The 20,023-nt window shown below is 45.1% G+C and overlaps 1 protein-coding gene across 1 annotated transcript in view; it reads left to right on the top strand.

Moving 5' to 3' along the window:
• Positions 1-16,975, top strand: part of TRAPPC14 (trafficking protein particle complex subunit 14) — a 52,543-nt gene extending 35,568 nt beyond the window's left edge. The window contains exons 9-11 of the mRNA XM_069216737.1: positions 8,694-8,848; positions 8,959-9,152; positions 13,802-16,975. Coding sequence (XP_069072838.1) covers positions 8,694-8,848; positions 8,959-9,152; positions 13,802-13,955 — 503 coding nt within the window. The 3' untranslated portion in view covers positions 13,956-16,975. The remainder of the gene's footprint in view (positions 1-8,693; positions 8,849-8,958; positions 9,153-13,801) is intronic.
• The last annotated feature ends 3,048 nt before the right edge of the window (positions 16,976-20,023 follow it).

Genomic DNA, 20,023 nt, shown 5'->3' with positions numbered 1-20,023 from the left:
GATATGGTCAGAAGACCCTAGAATATGTACATCAAGTTAACTGAAGGAGTGCAGTGACAAGAGGAAATGACAGGAGAATCTCAGGTAGGAAAGAGACCACAATCTCGATAGTTGCTAGGTTGAGCCTAATTACTTTACAAAAAAATGTAGGGGGGTTTATATTGCACTGCACATACCTCCTGGATGCCTTACTTGGAGGACTGATGACACAGAAGAGGTTGTGCAGGCATTGTTGTCATTAACAACAAGCAATGACATCTCCTAAAACGTTAAGGTACATGGTATCCTATCATTACAAAATGGACTGTTTCTTCCTATGTAATCAGATTTTTGCAGTCGTTTAGAAATATTTGTAAGATGTGCCAATACCATGAGAGTTTCAATCTGTGACTAAATGCAAAACCTCTTCAATCTATTCTTTCATTTGTTTCTCACAGTTACAAACGCTTTTTCACAGGTGTACAATGAACATACATATAAAATCACAAAGTACACATTACGGCCCTCTAAACAACATAAAGCTCTCAAATGTGTAGTTTTTTGGATATATAGACTAAATATTAATATCTATTTAAAGCAGCTAGACCATGATAATACATATTTAGCATATCTTCTATGTGTGCAGACAGTAGTAAAGGTTGACACCGTTCCCTTTCTTTGTACAAACCAAAAAGAAAACAAAGTAAACCCGTTCGTTGATTAGTGCTGTCAAAAATACATTTGATTTTCTTCACTTCCTGAATGGGGTAAGAGTCCCACTCCCACTTCCTAAGGAAACAAACTTGGCTTTTCACAACAGACTGTTGGTAATGTTTGAAGAAACAATGAGGCGGACCAATTGTGAATTTGTATCAGTAGGGCCTAATATAATCAGGCTTTAATGTCTGAGTAGTACATTTTTGGCCTCTGCAGAAACTTCTTAGGGGAGAATAAACTAGAAAATATTCTCAGAGCAATGTTATTCTTGAAGTAAAATAATTATTCAGGCCTTTTAGGCTACTTAGCTTCTCATCTGTCGCTGGAGAGTTTCCCGTAGATTTTTTAATCACTACTATTTAATTACTTTGGGAAAATGCTTGTGGTGGTGATCGGTGGAAGGACCATCATAATTTCAATATGACAGTGTTGTGTGCCCCACCCGGGACATCAGGAAGAGACTTTTAAACTTGGAAAGAAGAGGAGCAATATCTACTGGGTGACACAGAGATGGGGTCTTCAACAGCTGTAGAAGTTTTTTTTTTTTTTTACAAGTATTTGTTTCTTCTGTAACTTATTGTTCGATGGCATGTGTCGCCGTTGATACACATGCATGAGCCCAACACTAGATGGCAGTCTTATGCAAAACATGTGAATCTACAGCACTACATGCCACAAACAGATGTATACTGACTGACATTTTCCTTTCATCACTTTTTCACTGCAGTGGTGCGAAGGAATGAAAATGTCACTTACCCAGTGTACATCTGTTCGTGGCATTAGTCGCTGCAGATTCACATGCTGTGCATAGTCCGCCGTCTGGTGTTGGGTCGGAGCGTTACAAGTTGTTTTTCTTCGAAGAAGTCTTTTCGAGTCACGAGACCGAGGGACTCCTCCTCCTTTGTTTCCATTGCGCATGGGCGTCGACTCCATCTTCGATTGTTTTCCCCGCAGAGGGTGAGGTAGGAGTTGTGTATGTTAGTAATAGTGCCCATGCAATGGAATGGATAAGTATGTACAAAATAAAGTTTAAGTAATATATTTACAAATGTTGAAGAGTACTTCCAAACGGCTACAGGCTCCCGGGGAGGCGGGTGGGCGCATGTGAATCTGCAGCGACTAATGCCACGAACAGATGTACACTGGGTAAGTGACATTTTCAGTTTGGTGGCATGTGTAGCTGCAGATACACATGCTGTGCATAGACTAGTAAGCAGTTATCTCCCCAAAAGCGGCGGCTCAGCCTGTAGGAGTGGAAGTAGTTTGAAATAAAGTTCTTAGTACGGCTTGACCTACTGTGGCTTGTTGTGCGGATAGCACGTCTACACAGTAGTGCTTAGTAAATGTGTGAGGCGTAGACCATGTGGCTGCCTTACATATTTCGTTCATTGGAATATTTCCTAGGAAGGCCATGGTAGCGCCTTTCTTTCTGGTTGAGTGTGCCTTTGGTGTAATGGGCAGCTCTCTCTTTGCTTTAAGGTAGCAGGTTTGGATACACTTAACTATCCATCTGGCTATACCCTGTTTTGATATTGGGTTTCCTGTATGAGGTTTTTGAAATGCAATAAACAGTTGTTTTGTTTTCCTAATTAGTTTTGTTCTGTCAATGTAGTACATTAGTGCTCTTCTGATGTCTAATGTATGTAGTGCCCTTTCAGCTACTGAGTCTGGCTGTGGAAAGAACACTGGTAGTTCTACTGTTTGATTTAAGTGGAACGGTGAAATAACTTTTGGTAAAAATTTAGGATTGGTTCTTAGAACTACTTTATTTTTGTGTATTTGAATAAAAGGTTCCTGTATAGTAAACGCTTGAATTTCGCTTACTCTTCTTAGAGATGTAATGGCAATGAGAAATGCAACCTTCCACGTTAAGAATTGCATTTCGCAAGAATGCATGGGCTCGAAAGGTGGACCCATGAGTCTTGTTAAGACGATGTTGAGGTTCCATGAAGGAACAGGTGGTGTTCTTGGTGGTATAATTCTTTTTAGGCCTTCCATAAACGCTTTAATGACAGGTATCCTAAATAGTGAAGTTGAATGGGTAATCTGCAGGTATGCAGAAATTGCTGCGAGGTGTATCTTTATGGAAGAGAAGGCCAGATTTGATTTCTGCAAATGTAGTAAGTATCCTACTACATCCTTTGGAGATGCATGTAATGGTTGAACTTGATTACTATGGCAGTAGCAAACAAATCTTTTCCATTTACTTGCATAGCAGTGTCTAGTGGATGGCCTTCTAGCCTGTTTTATGACCTCCATACATTCTTGGGTGAGGTTTAAATGTCCGAATTCTAGGATTTCAGGAGCCAGATTGCTAGATTCAGCGATGCTGGGTTTGGATGCCTGATCTGTTGTTTGTGTTGTGTTAGCAGATCTGGCCTGTTGGGTAGCTTGACATGGGGTACTACTGACAGGTCTAGTAGTGTTGTGTACCAGGGTTGTCTTGCCCATGTTGGTGCTATTAGTATGAGTTTGAGTTTGTTTTGACTCAATTTGTTTACTAGATATGGAAGGAGAGGGGGAAAAGCGTATGCAAATATCCCTGACCAATTCATCCATAGAGCATTGCCTTGAGACTGCCTGTGTGGGTACCTGGATGCGAAGTTTTGGCATTTTGCGTTCTCCTTTGTTGCAAATAGGTCTATTTGAGGTGTTCCCCAAATGTGGAAGTAAGTGTTTAGAATTTGGGGGTGAATCTCCCATTCGTGGACTTGTTGGTGATCTCGAGAGAGGTTGTCTGCTAGTTGATTCTGGATCCCTGGAATAAACTGTGCTATTAGGCGAATGTGGTTGTGAATCGCCCATTGCCATATCTTTTGTGCCAGGAGGCACAGCTGTGTCGAGTGTGTTCCCCCCTGTTTGTTTAGATAATACATTGTTGTCATGTTGTCTGTTTTGACAAGAATGTATTTGTGGGTTATGATGGGTTGAAATGCTTTCAACGCTAGGAATACTGCTAACAATTTGAGGTGATTTATATGCAACTTCGTTTGATGTACGTCCCATTGTCCTTGGATGCTGTGTTGATTGAGGTGTGCTCCCCACCCTGTCATGGAAGCATCTGTTGTTATCACGTATTGTGGCACTGGGTCTTGGAAAGGCCGCCCTTTGTTTAAATTTATACTGTTCCACCATAGAAGCGAGATGTATGTTTGGCGGTCTATCAACACCAGATCTAGAAGGTGACCCTGTGCCTGTGACCATTGCGATGCTAGGCACTGTTGTAAGGGCCTCATGTGCAGTCTTGCGTTTGGGACAATGGCTATGCATGAAGACATCATGCTTAGGAGTTTTAATACCATTTTTGCATGTATTTTTTGTGTCGGATACATGGCTTGTATAACCTTGTAAAAATTTTGAACCCTTTGTGGACTTGGAGTGGCTATCCCCTTTGTTGTGTTGATTGTCGCTCCTAAGTATTGCTGTGTTTTGCACGGCAGAATGTGTGATTTTGCATAGTTGATGGAGAAACCGAGTTTGTAGAGGGTTTGTATGACATACTCTGTGTGGTGTGAACACTTTGTTAGGGAGTTGGTTTTGATTAGCCAATCGTCTAGGTAGGGGAACACGTGTATTTGCTGCCTTCTGATATGTGCAGCTACTACTGCTAGGCATTTTGTAAATACTCTTGGTGCGGTTGTTATACCGAACGGCAACACTTTGAATTGGTAATGTATTCCCTTGAATACGAACCTTAGGTATTCCCTGTGCGAGGGATGTATCGGTATGTGGAAATACGCGTCCTTTAGATCTAAGGTTGTCATATAGTCTTGTTGTTTTAGCAGTGGTAATACGTCTTGTAGCGTGACCATGTGAAAGTGTTCCGATTTGATGTAGATGTTTAGTGTTCTGAGATCTAAGATTGGTCTCAGTGTTTTGTCTTTTTTTGGTATTAGAAAGTACAGTGAGTAAACTCCTGTATTCCTTTGTGTACGTGGTACAAGTTCTATTGCGTCCTTTTGCAGTAATGCCTGAACTTCTAATTCCAGAAGGTCTAAATGCTGTTTTGACATGTTTTGTGTTTTTGGTGGGACATTTGGCGGGATTTGGAGAAATTCTATGCAATAACCATGTTGGATAATTGCTAAGACCCAAGTGTCTGTTGTTATTTCCTCCCAAGCGTTGTAAAATTGGCTTAGTCTTCCCCCCACTGGTGTTGTGTGAAGGGGTTGAGTGACTTGTGAGTCACTGTTTGGTTGTAGGGGTTTTGGGACCTTGAAATTTTCCCCGGTTTCTAGGGAATTGTCCCCCTCTGTACTGGCCCCGAAAGCCTCCCCTTTGGTACTGTCCCTGGTAGGTAGACGGTGTTGATTGTGAGGTGCTGGCTTGTGTGGCTTGACCCCGAAACCCCCCTCTGAAGGGTGTTCTGCGAAATGTGCCAAAAGTGCCTCTGCCCTGCGGGGAATAGAGTGCGCCCATGGCCTTGGCTGTGTCAGTGTCCTTTTTCAATTTCTCAATTGCCGTGTCCACATCGGGTCCAAACAATTGTTGTTCGTTGAACGGCATATTGAGCACTGCCTGTTGTATCTCTGGTTTAAACCCGGATGTGCGCAACCATGCGTGCCGTCTTATGGTTACCGCGGTATTTATTGTTCTTGCAGCTGTATCCGCTGCATCCATAGAGGAGCGTATTTGGTTATTAGAAATATTTTGTCCCTCCTCAACTACTTGTTTTGCCCGTTTCTGTAATTCTTTGGGTAGATGCTCGATGAGATGCTGCATCTCATCCCAGTGGGCTCTGTCATATCGCGCTAGGAGCGCCTGAGAGTTCGCGATGCGCCACTGGTTTGCAGCTTGTACAGTAACCCTTTTTCCAGCTGCGTCGAACTTGTGGCTCTCTTTGTCCGGAGGTGGGGCGTCGCCTGATGTGTGCGAGTTGGCTCTCTTGCGAGCTGCCCCTACAACTGAATCTGGTGGCAGTTGTGATGTGATAAAAGCAGGGTCCGTGGGCGGTGCTTTATATTTTTTCTCCACCCGTGGAGTTATCGCTCTGCTTTTGACAGGATCTTGAAAGATCTGTTTTGCGTGCCTTAGCATTCCCGGGAGCATAGGCAGGCTTTGATAGGTGCTTTGGGTGGAGGAGAGGGTGTTGAAAAGGAAGTCATCCTCGACAGGTTCTGAGTGTAACGACACGTTATGGAACTCTGCTGCCCTAGCTACCACCTGTGCATACGCTGTGCTGTCCTCAGGTGGTGAGGGCTTGGTAGGGTACGACTCAGGACTATTGTCTGATACTGGGGCGTCATATAGGTCCCAAGCGTCCTGGTCATCTTGGCTCCTGGTGGTATGAGCTGGTGAATGTGATGGAGTTTGTGCCGGTGATGTATGAGTTACAGGTGTAGGAGAGGGTGGTGGAGTTACTTTCTTCACCACTTTTGCTTGTGGTGTTTGTTCTTGTGTTTGGAACTCGAGTCTCCTTTTCCTCCTGATTGGGGGAAGAGTGCTGATCTTCCCTGTCCCACTCTGTATGAAGATCCGCTTCTGGGTGTGGTCTACGTCAGTGGATTGTAACTCTTCTTCAAATCTGTGTTTGCGCATTTGAGAGGACAGTGATTGTTCCTCTGAATACGAGCTGGCAGTCGGTTCGGTTGCTGGGCGTTTTGGCACCGAAACTGTGTCTTTGCTTGTATTCGGCTCCGAGGAGAATTTTCTCTTTTTTGTAGTCGAGCCTTCTCGGCGTCGATCGTCCTCTGTGCCGCTGTCTCTGCGTCGAGCAGCTTCGGTTCCGCTGTCTCGGCGTCGACCCTTTTCGGCAGCACTTTCTCGGTCCCGAGATTGCTGCGTGCCTGTGTCTCGACCCGAGTCGGACGATCTCGGCACCAGTTCGCCCTTTTTCGGTGCCGATGGACGGTCACCTATTTTATGGGTTGAGCCATGGCCTGTTGGCAGTGGCGTCCCCTGGGCCTTGTCTGTTTTCCCGTGTGGTGCTTGTTTCGACGTCTTACTCACGGTTTCTTCAACGTCGAACTCCTCCGATTCATGGATGGAGAAGGCTTCCTCTTCTTCTCCTTGTTCCTCGAACCCTCGTTGTCCTGTCGGCGTGGACGCCATTTGCAGCCTTCTGGCTCTTCGGTCACGGAGCGTCTTTCGGGACCGGAACGCACGACAGGCCTCACACGTTTCTTCCTTGTGCTCGGGCGACAGGTACAAGTTACAGACCAAATGTTGGTCTGTATATGGATATTTGCTGTGGCATTTAGGACAGAATCGGAACGGGGTCCGTTCCATCGGTGTCGATGTTACACGCGGTCGGGCCGACCAGGCCCCGACGGGGGGTCGAAGTTACCCCGAAGGGCTCACGGAGCTCTTCACGATTCGGTGTCGATTCTGTCTAACCCGATACCGAACGAAACAATACCGACGTAGTTTTCCGAAGTTTTGACTATCTTTCCGTCCCGAAACCCGGAGCGAAAAGGAACACGTCCGAACCCGATGGCGGAAAACAATCGAAGATGGAGTCGACGCCCATGCGCAATGGAAACAAAGGAGGAGGAGTCCCTCGGTCTCGTGACTCGAAAAGACTTCTTCGAAGAAAAACAACTTGTAACACTCCGACCCAACACCAGACGGCGGACTATGTACAGCATGTGTATCTGCAGCTACACATGACACCGAACTCTTGTTTTCCTTCTAGAACTATTGTCTATTATAGTGTAAGTGTCCTCTTGTCCAACCTTCCCCTTATTTAGGCCCAAGTCCAGCAACTGGCCACTCCTCGCCATTCCTGAGAGATCATGCTTGATCTCTGCCCAGGCATCCCGATCTGACTGCAGTTTTTCATCACGTCTGACCCTCCTTAGATGGATTTCCTCAGCTAAGGCCCATTTTGTCACGTCTCTGACCCACATGTCTCCACTGGGGGTCCCTCATCCCCATCCAGTTAATGGTCTCTTGTGTTTGTGCTAGCACCAGGGCGAGCTGTAGGGATTTATGTCCCATCGTCAACGTCCTAGGTCTCTGTACAATACCCAGCAGATAGTGTTGTGGTGAGGTCGCCAGTTGTATTCACGTGGCCTCACCTATCCTATCTGTGACTGACGCCCAATAGCAGGCCAGCCACGGGCACAGCCAGGGTGTGTATAAGAACGAGGCCCTGGGGGAACAACATCTAGGGCACTGGAGAAAATGTATCAATTTGAAGCATGAATTGCATGACACACCTTTGACCAACTCACATGCCATCCCCCAGTCTCTCTAGGAGAGTTCTTCTCCTAGGTCTATCTCCCATGCTGTCCTCGCCGTCATAGGCCTCAGTATTTTATCACAGTTAAGGGATCTGTTTGAGTGATCATTTGCTTCCTTGAGCCCAGTAGCTGAATCTTCTTCAGTACGAAGGAGTGAGCCGGGTAAAAAGGTAACTATTCCATATCTCCCTAACCATTTGTGCAATCTTAGTGTATTGTAGGAATTGCCCTGCTCCAAGCCCAAATGCTGTCCCAGCGTCAGGGAATGTAATCAAAGGCTGCCCGGGGTGCAGGTCGCCCACCTTTAAGCACCCAATGTCTCTTCAGAAGCCATCAACATTCTCCTTTCGATGTCCCGGAATGGCTTTGGGTCCCAGTTGTCCATCTACCTCTCACAAGTCACCTCTGTAGTATCTTGGTCACCGTTCTCTCGTACACTTCTGCAGTCTGAGTGTGGCATAGCACACACCATACCACGAATCTCTCCTCCCAGTTGTCGTCGCCTGAAAGCCACTTAGCAGCAGTGTCTTTCATTTTTAACCTACGATCAGTGTTGTTAGGCATGCTGTTTTGTATTATATCAATGACATTAAATTCATAAGAAAGACACCGACTCCTTGCTTCCCATGCCTCAAGTTAGTTGTGACCCTAGTTTTCGAACTACATTTCATTGATCTAGGAAAAAAAGCTGTCTCACTTGCTTTTATTGGAAACTTGTTCTCTACAATAGTCGAGCTTCAAAACTGCTGTCGGAGATTAATAACGTTTTGTGTTTTTCTGGTTTTGAATTTACTCGTTTACATCTTTTGCTAGGGAAAAAGCTCACAGAGGAGGAGAAACGGGCCATGCAGGCCGCCCTGGACTCCGTGGTGTGCCACACTCCACTCAACAACCTCGGCTACTGCCGGAAGGGGAGCTCCCGCACCCTCAGTGTAGGCTTCCAGATCCTGCGAACCGGGCTCTTTGAGGTAAGGGCTGCTTGATGATTTATTTATTTATTTTTTAAACCTGACTTCAGTTGGTTTGCTGTGGCTCACTCGCCTATTTTTCTGCCTTTCACTGTTTTTTGGTCAACCAGCTCAGTCAGCACATGAAGCTTAAACTCCAGTTTACGGCCAGCGTCTCCAATCCGCCACCAGATGCTCGGCCTGTGTCACGCAAAAGCAGTCCCAGCAGCCCCGCCATGCGTGAACTAGTGGAGAGGAACCAAGCCAACCTGGGCCGCTCTCAGTCCTTCTCGCACCAGCAGCCGTCGCGCAGTCACCTCATGAGGTAGGGCTAGGACTTATTTTGAAATCCTTATTCAAGCTATAACAGAGGGGCATGGCCTGCCTCGCGCAAGCTCCCCTTGTGCCCACAGTCACGTTGAGAGGAACAGAGCATCTCTTTTCTCATACTGCCCAGCCCCCCAATGCAGGAAGCCTGTAATTTTACAAAGGGGTGACCTATCATGAAGTCAGACGGGCTACACCTTGCTAGGCCTTCAGTAGAGGTTAGTTCAGACGGTGGCCTAGATTGGGGAGGGGGGGGGGGGGGGTGCAGAGGCACCCTGCCTCCGAAAGCGCAAGGTACCAGAACATTTAATCCTGCCTTCACAAAATGCAATTCAAGGTACCATTTTGCATGCTACAGCTGGACGTTAATTTCTTACTTGCTGATTTAATTTGCAAGGGCTATTTGCTGATGTCAATTGCTAGAGGTAGATTCAGACAGTTGATTTATTTTAACCCTCTTCTAATAAAGTAATTGAAATACCGCTCGTGTTTCTAGTGTAACTGGCCGAATGTGCCTACATACGTATCACTTGCAGATATATGTCTAAGGCAATTATGCGGTACAAATCCTGTAAGTTCTTCACAGATGTAACTTGCCTTGTATTCTTACAAATCCATCTTTTGCCACTACTTCTGCCTTCAACTTTTCTTGCTTAGGCCCCAATGCACAGAGCCCACTCCGACCCCACTGAGCACTAGGGCTTGCAGTGATGCTGGCTTCACGAAGGTTCAGCCTCTTCCAACGTGGCCCTCTTCATAGGTTTCCTTACAACAGGGTAGTTTGTCCAGTCTTCCCTTAGAAAGAAACAATGGTTAAGTCATCATGTGCATTGAAGAAAATGACCATACCTGTCCCTTATGCAAAAATGTTTTATACACAATGTGAAGGTAAGTTCCATTGACAGCACCTAAAGTACCAGATGTTGGCAAACCCAATAGGTCTAATGTTGAAAACTGACTTCTTGGCTTTGCCAATGTTTATTTTATTTGTGAATGTTTTTGTCTGAAGACATATGACACACAAGTGGCCTGGTAACAGTGTTGGCGAAGTTGCTAGCCCCTAACCTAAATAAAGAAGGCATTGTCTAAAAGCCATAATGTTACCAAAACAACAGACGTTGCATCAGTAGCACCTGGCACTGAATTGGACTATTTACTGTGGGGATGTGCATATTGTCTAAGAACAGAACGCGGTCACTAGCAGTCTGATAATCCAGTGGCTGCTGTGGGCTGACCCTGCGCCCCATGGTGTATCTGTGATGGGTGAAAGCAAAATGGGAATGACTCTACTGCAGATCAATGGAAGAAGAGCGCTGAAGAAAAGTCTATTTATATAAGTAGGTTTAGCATGTTTAATAAACACAACATGTCTTGCTAGCACCAGACCTAAAAATGTACAGGTATGCTGCAATCGGCTTGTGATTCTCTTCAGTGCCTTAGGAAATCCACGCTTGCGATCTATTTTGTGGAGTGTTTCCTGACATTTTAAACTAGTTTTGAAATCTATGAGGAAGCTGTCAAAGTTCACCTGGTGTCCAAATCCTCTGGTAGAAATGTCAGTAAAACTATGGGTTGATCATTCTGTTCCCCACTCGCAACATCCCCACCATATATGAGCACTGCACCGCAAACACAACACCCAACATGGCACACAGACAACACCCGCATATTGCACCTAACATCACATCTGATTGTACAGCCGCTGCTCTAGAATGGAATTCTTCAATCAAGACACACCACATTTCGTTTGCACCTAGCACCCTTCAGCAAACACCCAACTCGAACCCTAAACTCACAACACCCTACGAAAGAGGAGCTAGTACTACAGACCACGAGGAGGAGGGAGGAGTCAGTAGTGTGTACGGTTAAGAATGTGAAGGACTGTAGGAAACGAAAAAGAAAACGTTGAATAAGGAACTTAAAACATTCTGAGCTCCCAGCAGCAAGGACCAGAGAAACAAACTCTTTGAAACCATAATGGTGAGCTGGGGAACAGGGAATCACTGGACCAGGCAGAGCACCAGCTAAGAGAGGCTATAACAAACAGAATTAGTAGAAGATACTTGGAACATGGCCAAGCTAGACAACACAGATAATTTCCATTTTCAAGGAAAAGATCAAGCCTTACAATTGATGTTGCATTTCCAGGTTCAGCTGGAAAAAAACATACACAGAGGTTTTCAACAAGTTACACCTCACCTTAGTCTCTCAATCAAAAGATAGGAGAAGGTAGTTCTCCATGCAGAACGGAGACCAGCGAGTACCTAAGCCGACTACACATCCACAGCTGATATTTGCAAATCTCCATTGCTATGGACACCCCAAGCATACTTCATCTCGATTCAGACGTGGGTGGAAAACTGCAAAACCTTTCCCCAGGGAAGTTAACTGCAGGGGAAACAAAACTTGTTCCACCCAACACACACTCATTTGGATTTCACACTGACATACTTCCCTAAACCCTCATGAGAAATAGAAATCCTAACTCGCAGACTGGATCTGCATCAAAAGCACAAAGAGAACAATAATTGGTGAACCTGTGCTATACAGAAAAAAACTTTTTGGACAAATATTTACAGAATGTTTACAGTAAACACTCATTTTCATTCCCAGTAAATCGTCAGGGACCTTGGTGCCATGTATGTATTTTACTCGCTTACCAAGTCCCTTTGTATCTTCTCAAAACAGGAGAAATCCCAATATACCAATTTGGATGCTGATTGGAGATGAATTAGTTCGCAAGTTGGAAGGAAACTACCTTCTGGTGCATGACGAAGACCCTTCTTGAAAACAGGGATAACAATATCGCCCTCTTCAGGAGTGAAATTCTCTGTTTTGTGGGGTTGTAGATAATACAAGAGAAAGACTAACTTCTAATTGTGAGAAGTCTGTCACCAGCTAGCTCCCCAGATTAGTTGACCACTGAATCCCAAAATGTCGGTGCACCAGCTCCAAAATAATAGACCAGATTCCAGATGATTGATTACTAGTGTCTGATTTGGCGCCAAATGAAACTTTGAACGAACAGTGGCTAGAAAGATTTGGTCCTCATTTTGAAGAATATTGGCTCAGAATTTGGAGTAAGACTAGTGTCCATTTCGGATCACAGGGAACTGGAAAATTGTCTGATGCAAAGGTGCATCTGTAAAGAATATGCAAGACCTAATGAATATCTGTTAGGGGACAGGAGTCTGCATAAGGCTGTATCCCTAGAGGACAGGAGATCAGCTTTTCATGAGAAGAGCTGTTGGCAGAGGTAGATGTTGCAAGCCCTTAACAGTTGCGTGCTGAATTATTTGGTTATTAAAGGCTGAGAACATCCGCCAGACGGCGGCAGATGCTGGATTGTAACATTTTAAATAAAGGGCCCACTGACCCAGCCATCTTGTCTCCAGCCAGCCCCAGGTCATTGGTTCAATATCTGATGATACCTAGTTGCTCCTGATTAGATTCTTTATAGTAGTCTTGTAGTTTATTGATCCAGTCGTGGACGGGCTTCTATTGTTCCTGGATAAACTCCATTTAATACTCCCTTGGTAGTTTAACAGTGCGTCCGCTATGACCATCTGTCGCTCCTGGGCCATATCCATATATAATACTCCTTTAGTGGTTTAACGGTACCTCCAGTGGTTTAGATCTTTCACACTGCTTTTTGGACGCAATATGCCATACCGTACCCCAATGATGCATATCAATGGAGGTTTCAGCATATAATACTTAAATCCCTAAAGATGGTAAGTACCTGCGTGTGGGAATGGAGTCTATTCTTACACACCGCAACACATCATAAGTATGGAAAGCGACATTCAAAGCATCTTAATTGCATCACCTTACCAAATGTCATGCGTCACTCTTAACATGCCCTATAAAGGCCACAGGAACCACCCTTTTCGCTGTGGACTCCGAAACCAGGAGCAAGTCCAAATGTTTCATGACCTCATGAGGGGTATCAAGCACTATATAAATTATACAGTTAGAGTACACAGAGAGCAATTTAGCCCTCGCTAGAATCAGGAAAGGGCTATATAAAATACAATACAATAAGAAAGATGCCTCCTACACACAGTGAAAGAATAACTATACTTAGTGTTGGTCACTGGCACAGGCTACATAGCCTCTCTCCTCAGGGCTGACCGTGACTCACAAATTGCTCTGGAGTGAGCAGAGCCTTTCCCCTCCCGGGCATGTAAGTCATAGAAATTGGCACCGGATACCTAGCCTGTCACCTTTAGGACTGAATGGCTCAGAGACTGACACAGATGCTGAGCCTGTCACCTGTAGAGTGTGGTGGGATAGTGGGGAAGGAGCATAGATACAGCTCCCCAAATACTAAGAGTGGCTTGCAGGATGAGCACAAGGATAAAGAGGGCGTCACATTTAAGAGTGCATTGTTTGGGGCATTGACAGAGAGGCAGAGCCTGTCTCCTTTAGTTCTGGTGGGCTTGAGGTACAGGCAGTGGTATAGAGCCTGTCAGCTCTAGGGTACGGTAGCCAGGGAGGATTGTCACAGAGATATGGAGCCATTTCTCTCTAGTCCTGAATGGCTTTGAAGATCGGCCCCAACGCTGTCCCCTTCATTTCTGTACTATTTTTTAAAATATGAATTGGCTTCTCTATCTTTTCCCAACTTTTTATTTCTCTCCGTAGGACTGGCAGTGTGATGGAGCGGCGTGCTATCACGCCTCCAGTGGGGTCACCCGTTGGACGCCCCCTCTACCTGCCCCCGGAAAGGGCGGTGCTGTCGCTGGATAAGATCGCCAAGAGGGAGTGCAAGGTGCTGGTGGTGGAGCCAGTGAAGTAGCAGCTGACGTCCCAGATGTTTCCACCTTCTGCGGTGGTCGCGATACAGGGGACTTCCAGAAGATGCCAAGCCCCGCCAAGGACCAGTCCTCCTTGTCCACTATCCTGTATAGTTGTAGTAATTGCAAGACTGGACTGCGCCTGCCGCCAGCTGCTGTACAGATTTGTTTTAGGCATTGATGTAGCTCCCTAAGGTACACATTGAAAACGCGATGGGACAAGCCATCATTCCTCTTCATTTTTTAACATTTTGCTTTTATTTTTCAAAGCAGTTTTAAGTCACCCCCCCCCCCCCCCTTGCTCTTGCTGGTACAAAGCCCCACAACTAATGCCACACTATGTAGACATGGCTGCGGACGTTTCTGCCTGTGGGTGTGGGGGATATGGATCTAGAACACATGTTTACAATAAGGACCAAAAGTATGTGATGAAAGGTCTTCTAAATACACCCTCACTGCATGAAAGGGCACAACGATACCGAGCAGGCAGGTAGCGCTGAATTTTTGCAGATTTGTCGCATTGATCGCTGTTGTCTTTGACTGCGGAAGACCGGAACCCTATGGAATCGAAAAGGTGTGTGATCACATGGTCGATCGATTCGAAGGTATGATGCTGTTCAAAGACTGGGCTATTATCGACCATGAGTAAAGTTGGAGTAGGGTAATGAAAGGACTTCTGACCCTTTGCTCCTCCACATGGAGCAGGGCAGCCCTCCCAGGAGACAGTGTTTGCACGCAGATCTCATTGCCTGTAAGATACAGGGGCTGCCTCATGCTCTCCACCAAGGCAGGGCCTAGGGTGGTGCTCCTGCCTGCTCTCTTTGGTAGTGCAATCCCCACTCCGAGCTTACTATTTGTGGTGCGATTCTGCTGATATATGGGCAGCATGTAAGATTTCTGGACACTCCTTTTATTTTTTTTAATATTGCACTAATGATCCCCTTCACCCAAACAATGTGTGTGGAGAGTGGTGGATTGAGCCGGGGACAGAGGCGCAAGCTATGGAACCTTCCATTTAGTATTGTCCGCTATTAATCCTTTACTTTCTATGCCGCAGTTTGTGTGTTCAGGGAAAAAATGCATATTCATAATGTTTACTAGCTGCTCTCACCGACTAGTGAGCTTCAGGAGGCGTTTTTAAGTGCTCCCTCTACTTAGGCCCCACCACTCACTCTTAGCTGTGCCACGAAGGCACTTGCAAGGTAGGTTTTACCAATGTAACTCTGATTTCATGCTACCCCTGTTGGGCATTGCAGGGCAGGATCAAACAAGAGTCATTACTGCCACATCATAAAATGATGTTATGTTGGGACCTGGCCTAACAGTCCCTATGTTGTGTTTGGTTTCAGGGAAGTCTTTGCCTGAGCCAGAGATAACTATGCCTCTGAGGCATAGGCTGGGTTAGGGACTGGAGAGTGCTTGAAATAGCAACATTCAGGTTTAGCTTGAAGAAAAGGTGCAGCTTCAGGAGGCCCCGTGTGAGTGCTAGGCCTTGCAACAGACACTGGAAAAACTCAGCTAGTGGGCTATGTGGAATACCTGTGCACTAGCAAGGTTTTTGGGTTGACGGTCAATCCACCCTGAGAGAAACTAGCATCTACACTGCTGTTCCCGGTCCACATTCTTAAATGTGTTTCTCGGTCATAATTTTACAAGAGTTTACAGAGGTGTTTCTAATACAGTTTGTTGATTGTTGTATTTTTTAAAATGCCAGTAGGATCTCTTCACACCTTGTGCATGAGGTTTGAAGTAGATGAAGCTGATGTCTGGGTGTAGAAGCACCCATTAGACGTTGACATCTCAATAGCATGACCACCCTACCCATCATAAATAACTCATGGATCAGGTACTGTCTTTGCACCCTGTTTGTCTGCTTAATTTTTATACGTTCTGTTTTTTTTTTCTGAAGTTTACAAATCAACAATATTCTGTGGTACTTTAATACATTCTGTCAGTTGTTAGTACTTCGGTTGTGGTAGAAAGGTGGGCTCCAGCTCTAAGCTAACGGCTTGAGACGGCAGTGAGCGCCCCATCCAGCTACTGCACCGTTACATCTGGCCTTTACACGTGGCTGCATTATGGATGCAACCCCAGTGTTGAGAGGTTCTCGAAATGTCAGGCTACCGTTGGACAGTTACATGTACCTGTGCAATGATGTGGTATTGATAACATCTAATTATCCAGAGACCCACAGGATTGCATCTTCATGTTCAGGATTGAGTTGAGAGAGCATTGTTTGTGACAGTTGTTCTCAATATTATAAATCATGTAGAGCCACCTGCTGCTATTGAAGGTGGGTGGGCAGAAGTTTGAGATAGCTTGGCCCAGTGCCCTATGTTTACAGTCTGCTCCTACAGTTGTTGACCACTCGTGAAATGCCTCTGGGCGGACTTTGTGTGTTAAGCATGTTGCCAATGGAAAATCTGCGTATCACTTAATAGCCAGGTCCACCTTGGAAAGCAAGCAGTTTTGTTGGGTCTTTCTAGTGCTGCAGTAGTCAAACCTTTTTTGATACATTCCTGATTCTGTAATTGCGGGCGAGCTGTACAGTGTTCACTGTCCCACTACCTGGCATCTAATGGTCTTGTGCATTTCACAACAAAGCCACTTTACTAAAGGAGTTGCTTAAATTGCACGTTAAGGCCCAAATGTCCTGAACAACCTGCCCTAGCCCTTGCACTGTGTGAAGCTTGTAACTCTGGAAAGCCTATTGATTCCTGCTGAAGCTCTGCGGGTAGCATGGCTAGGGAGAAGGGAACTTTCCTAGTCACCACCCAGAGTTATTTATCCTTCCTACACTGGAGACCTGAACCCTTTTGAGGCACCAACAATGGTGTGTGCAGGGCGCTTAAGTTATACGTCATTGTCTTAAAGTTCTGTTTTAGGTTTCTCAGTTGAGTTAACGCACTTTAAGTTTTATTGTTAATTTATTTATACCTTGTTCCTGCGGGCTGGGAAAGGAAGTTCTGGCCCAAGGGTGATCATGTTTCATGATTAAAATGCACTGGAGGCACTCGGTCTATGACTTTGCTTGTTTCTTGAATGTTTTATTTGTTTGTCCACAGCACTTAATATTCCCTCCTATGTTCTTAAACTCAGTGGTTTGTTTACTCTTTACTGAACCAAAGCCTTAGAGCCAAGTGACAAAAATATCATACTTCAAACAAATACAAAAGTATACTTTAAACAAAAATGTTCAAATTGTCAGTCGTCAAGTTCAGTGGTTAATCTAAAACCTGGAAGATGATACCTATACGGAAACCAAGATTATATGTTTGCATATTCATGATACTCCTACCGGTGAAAGATGCAGACCCTTGGTATCATCAACGTTTTTATATTAATGATATTTAATCTTGGGTGCCTCTATCAGACCATTGGTAATATTAACAAAGTGTATTTGATGTAAAGTGTTAAGCACAAACAAGGAAGGCGAGCAACAGAGAGCTGTAGGTAGGGGCAGTGGGTGGTGATTCGGGTTCAAGTACTCTTGGGGGAGGGACCTTTGGTTTCCGGCATGGAGGAGCTTGAGATTCTGCCCTGGTAATGGAGGAGATGCCCGTGGAAAAGATGTTTCAGCTATCTTCTAAAGTTGACAAGTGAGCAAAATGTTTCTGAATGTTGCTCCTAATCCCTGGTTCATACCTTAAGAAAGGGTTTTTCTGGGCTGTTCTATTTTTTTAATTGATTTCCAAATTGGCGATGTCATGGCTTCTTGTGTTCGTTTGGCCTCCTGAAATGAGGCAGGGAAGAAGGTGGAGTTGACGCAGGATTTGAAGCTCAATGGCCAGCACATTATCCTGCTTGATTAAAGTGGAGTTTAATGAAGCGTGCAGCAGAATGCCGGACAAACTTTATTGGGGCCATGTGTGCATATAGTGTTGCTGAATGCAAGAGGAATAAGGCATAGTTGGTGGCAAGGAAGCCAGCTTCGTGGAGTGGATAAGGTTTCGTTTTGCACATGAAAGTTGACACAAGCCCATCTACTGTTTCTTTTTGTGTTGAGCGGATTAAAGAGTACATTCCTACAGTCGTGTGATGGAGACCAGTTCTGGAATTGTTTGCATTTTTTAAAAGTTTTTTTCTGATAAAGTTACATTTAGTCTCTGTAGAGCCACTTCAAGATAGGCTGTGGATATTCAAGACTGGAAGAGGGAGTATTGGCTCTTGTGTTTTGTCAGCATTAGAGGAGACTTGGATAGCTGAAGTTTGTCGCTATGCTGATGGATCTTCATTAAATAGCTGGCAGGAGGTTCCAAGAGGCTCTCATAGAGAGCCACCACCTACAGTGAAAAGATGGAACTATGCAATAGTCTATAACTCTGATCATTGTTTGTATTTTGCGAGCCTCAGCTGTATGGATTGTCATTTGGAGAGGAACGAGGAGACCCATTACAATACAAAGCTAAAAGTCTCATACTTCTCTGCAAGTTGTTGAACAGGGTCTGATGTTTGAGGCTGAGTGTGTCAAAACTAGCTGAGTCATCAAACCGAACCATAAAGTGCACTGTGTTGTTTTCTGTCTTAAGAAGGCTGTCATGGACATCTTGGAAAATTGGTGTTTCAGTGCTGCACTGTTATCTGAAACCTAACTGGTAGCCAAAAGGGAGTTGTCTTTGAATACGTTTTGTAATCAAGTGGTGATTGTTTTCGCAGAGATATTACTAAGGAAGGGCGGGTATCTGATTCACAAGGTGTTTAGGCTCCAGTCAAATTGAGAAAATGACCTTTGCATTGAGTGTGTCGAGCAATGGATTAAGTGCTTTTTCAGTGATGCTTTTATATGTTGGTGGTGGTAGCTTAGAATGACTGTTGTTGTCAATGTGGTGCCTGATGTTGTCTGTTTACTTAACGAAGATCAGATTGGTGGTGTTCTGCTAGTTCACAGCAACAATTTCTGTGTGAAGTGAAGGATTGCTGAATTTGCTTTTGTTAGAGTGCCTCTGGCTGTAGACTGAGAACAGGGGAAGATTTGACTAATGATGAGCTTTTGAAACGCAGAGTAGAAAACCTTTAAGATTTAAGAGGGCTTTAGGGAGTCTTATTTTGCAGACCTCCTTGTTTGTGGATAGGCTTATTTCCTCTTGATCAGTTATTGATCCTACCAGGGTGTGGAAGGCTTATTGTTTTTTAATGAATAGTGTTTCAGGGAGGAGCATGATTGTCAATGTTGGTCTTTGGGAGTTTTGGATACTCTCTAGAGAGATCAATCAACTGCAGGAATGTTAGAGGATGCTAATGATTCCATAAGTGCCAAATAGTAGGGTTTTGGGTGGGTACCCCCAAACTGTTAAAGAGTATCTTAAGATTTCTAGAAATCAAATTAATTTTAGTATTATACTAGAGAAAACCATATGCTTGGTTAGGTTGGAGAGTATACAGGGGTGTCGTAGATTGTCTGTTTTTAACATCAGTAACATTTAAAAGAAGAAATGATGGGAGAGGAGTTGCAATGGGCACAAGAAGAACAGTGGTAAGACCAGGGCAAAAGTGAGCACATGAGAGGAGCCCTGGCTATGGAAGGGCACCATTGATGGACACAAGGGGAGCACTGTTAATGCTATGGGGCTGTGGGCACAGGAGAGGAGCGGGGAATACATGGAACTGGACCCGAGTAGCAATAGGGGACCAGTAAATATATGGTTGGGCAGAAATGGGGAAAGGGTGGAGAGATGCAGCTTCAAAGTGGGTTCACGGGTGGGGAAGGGTAGGAGACCGGAGTACTGGGGTGGAAGGAGAAGCACCTCTAGCGAATGGCAGGCAGGGTGAGAGGGTGACTGATAACGGTGGTGGACTTGAGAGGCCGGCGAAGGCCTGGAGGGACACATTTGGTGGAGGATCTGGGTGTGTACAGGAGGCAGCGGAACCATCAGGCACAATGAAGAGATGGCCCGTGTCTGAGGATGGTCGGCAGCAGGTCACCAGGCTTCATCGAGGGCCCGATCACAGGCCCAGGTAAGATTAGGGAGAGACTAAAGGAGGGCAAACAGCTTCACATTGATGTTTGTATTGGGGTGAGTTGGAGTATGAGGTGGCGGAAGCCAGTTAGTTAAAAGCTACATTTGTGGTG

Source organism: Pleurodeles waltl, chromosome 12 (assembly GCF_031143425.1).
Source record: "Pleurodeles waltl isolate 20211129_DDA chromosome 12, aPleWal1.hap1.20221129, whole genome shotgun sequence".
In the NCBI taxonomy this organism is placed as follows: domain Eukaryota; kingdom Metazoa; phylum Chordata; class Amphibia; order Caudata; family Salamandridae; genus Pleurodeles; species Pleurodeles waltl.
The sequence above is the reverse complement of the archived record's forward strand: the minus strand, read 5'-3'. Positions and strand labels throughout refer to the sequence as shown.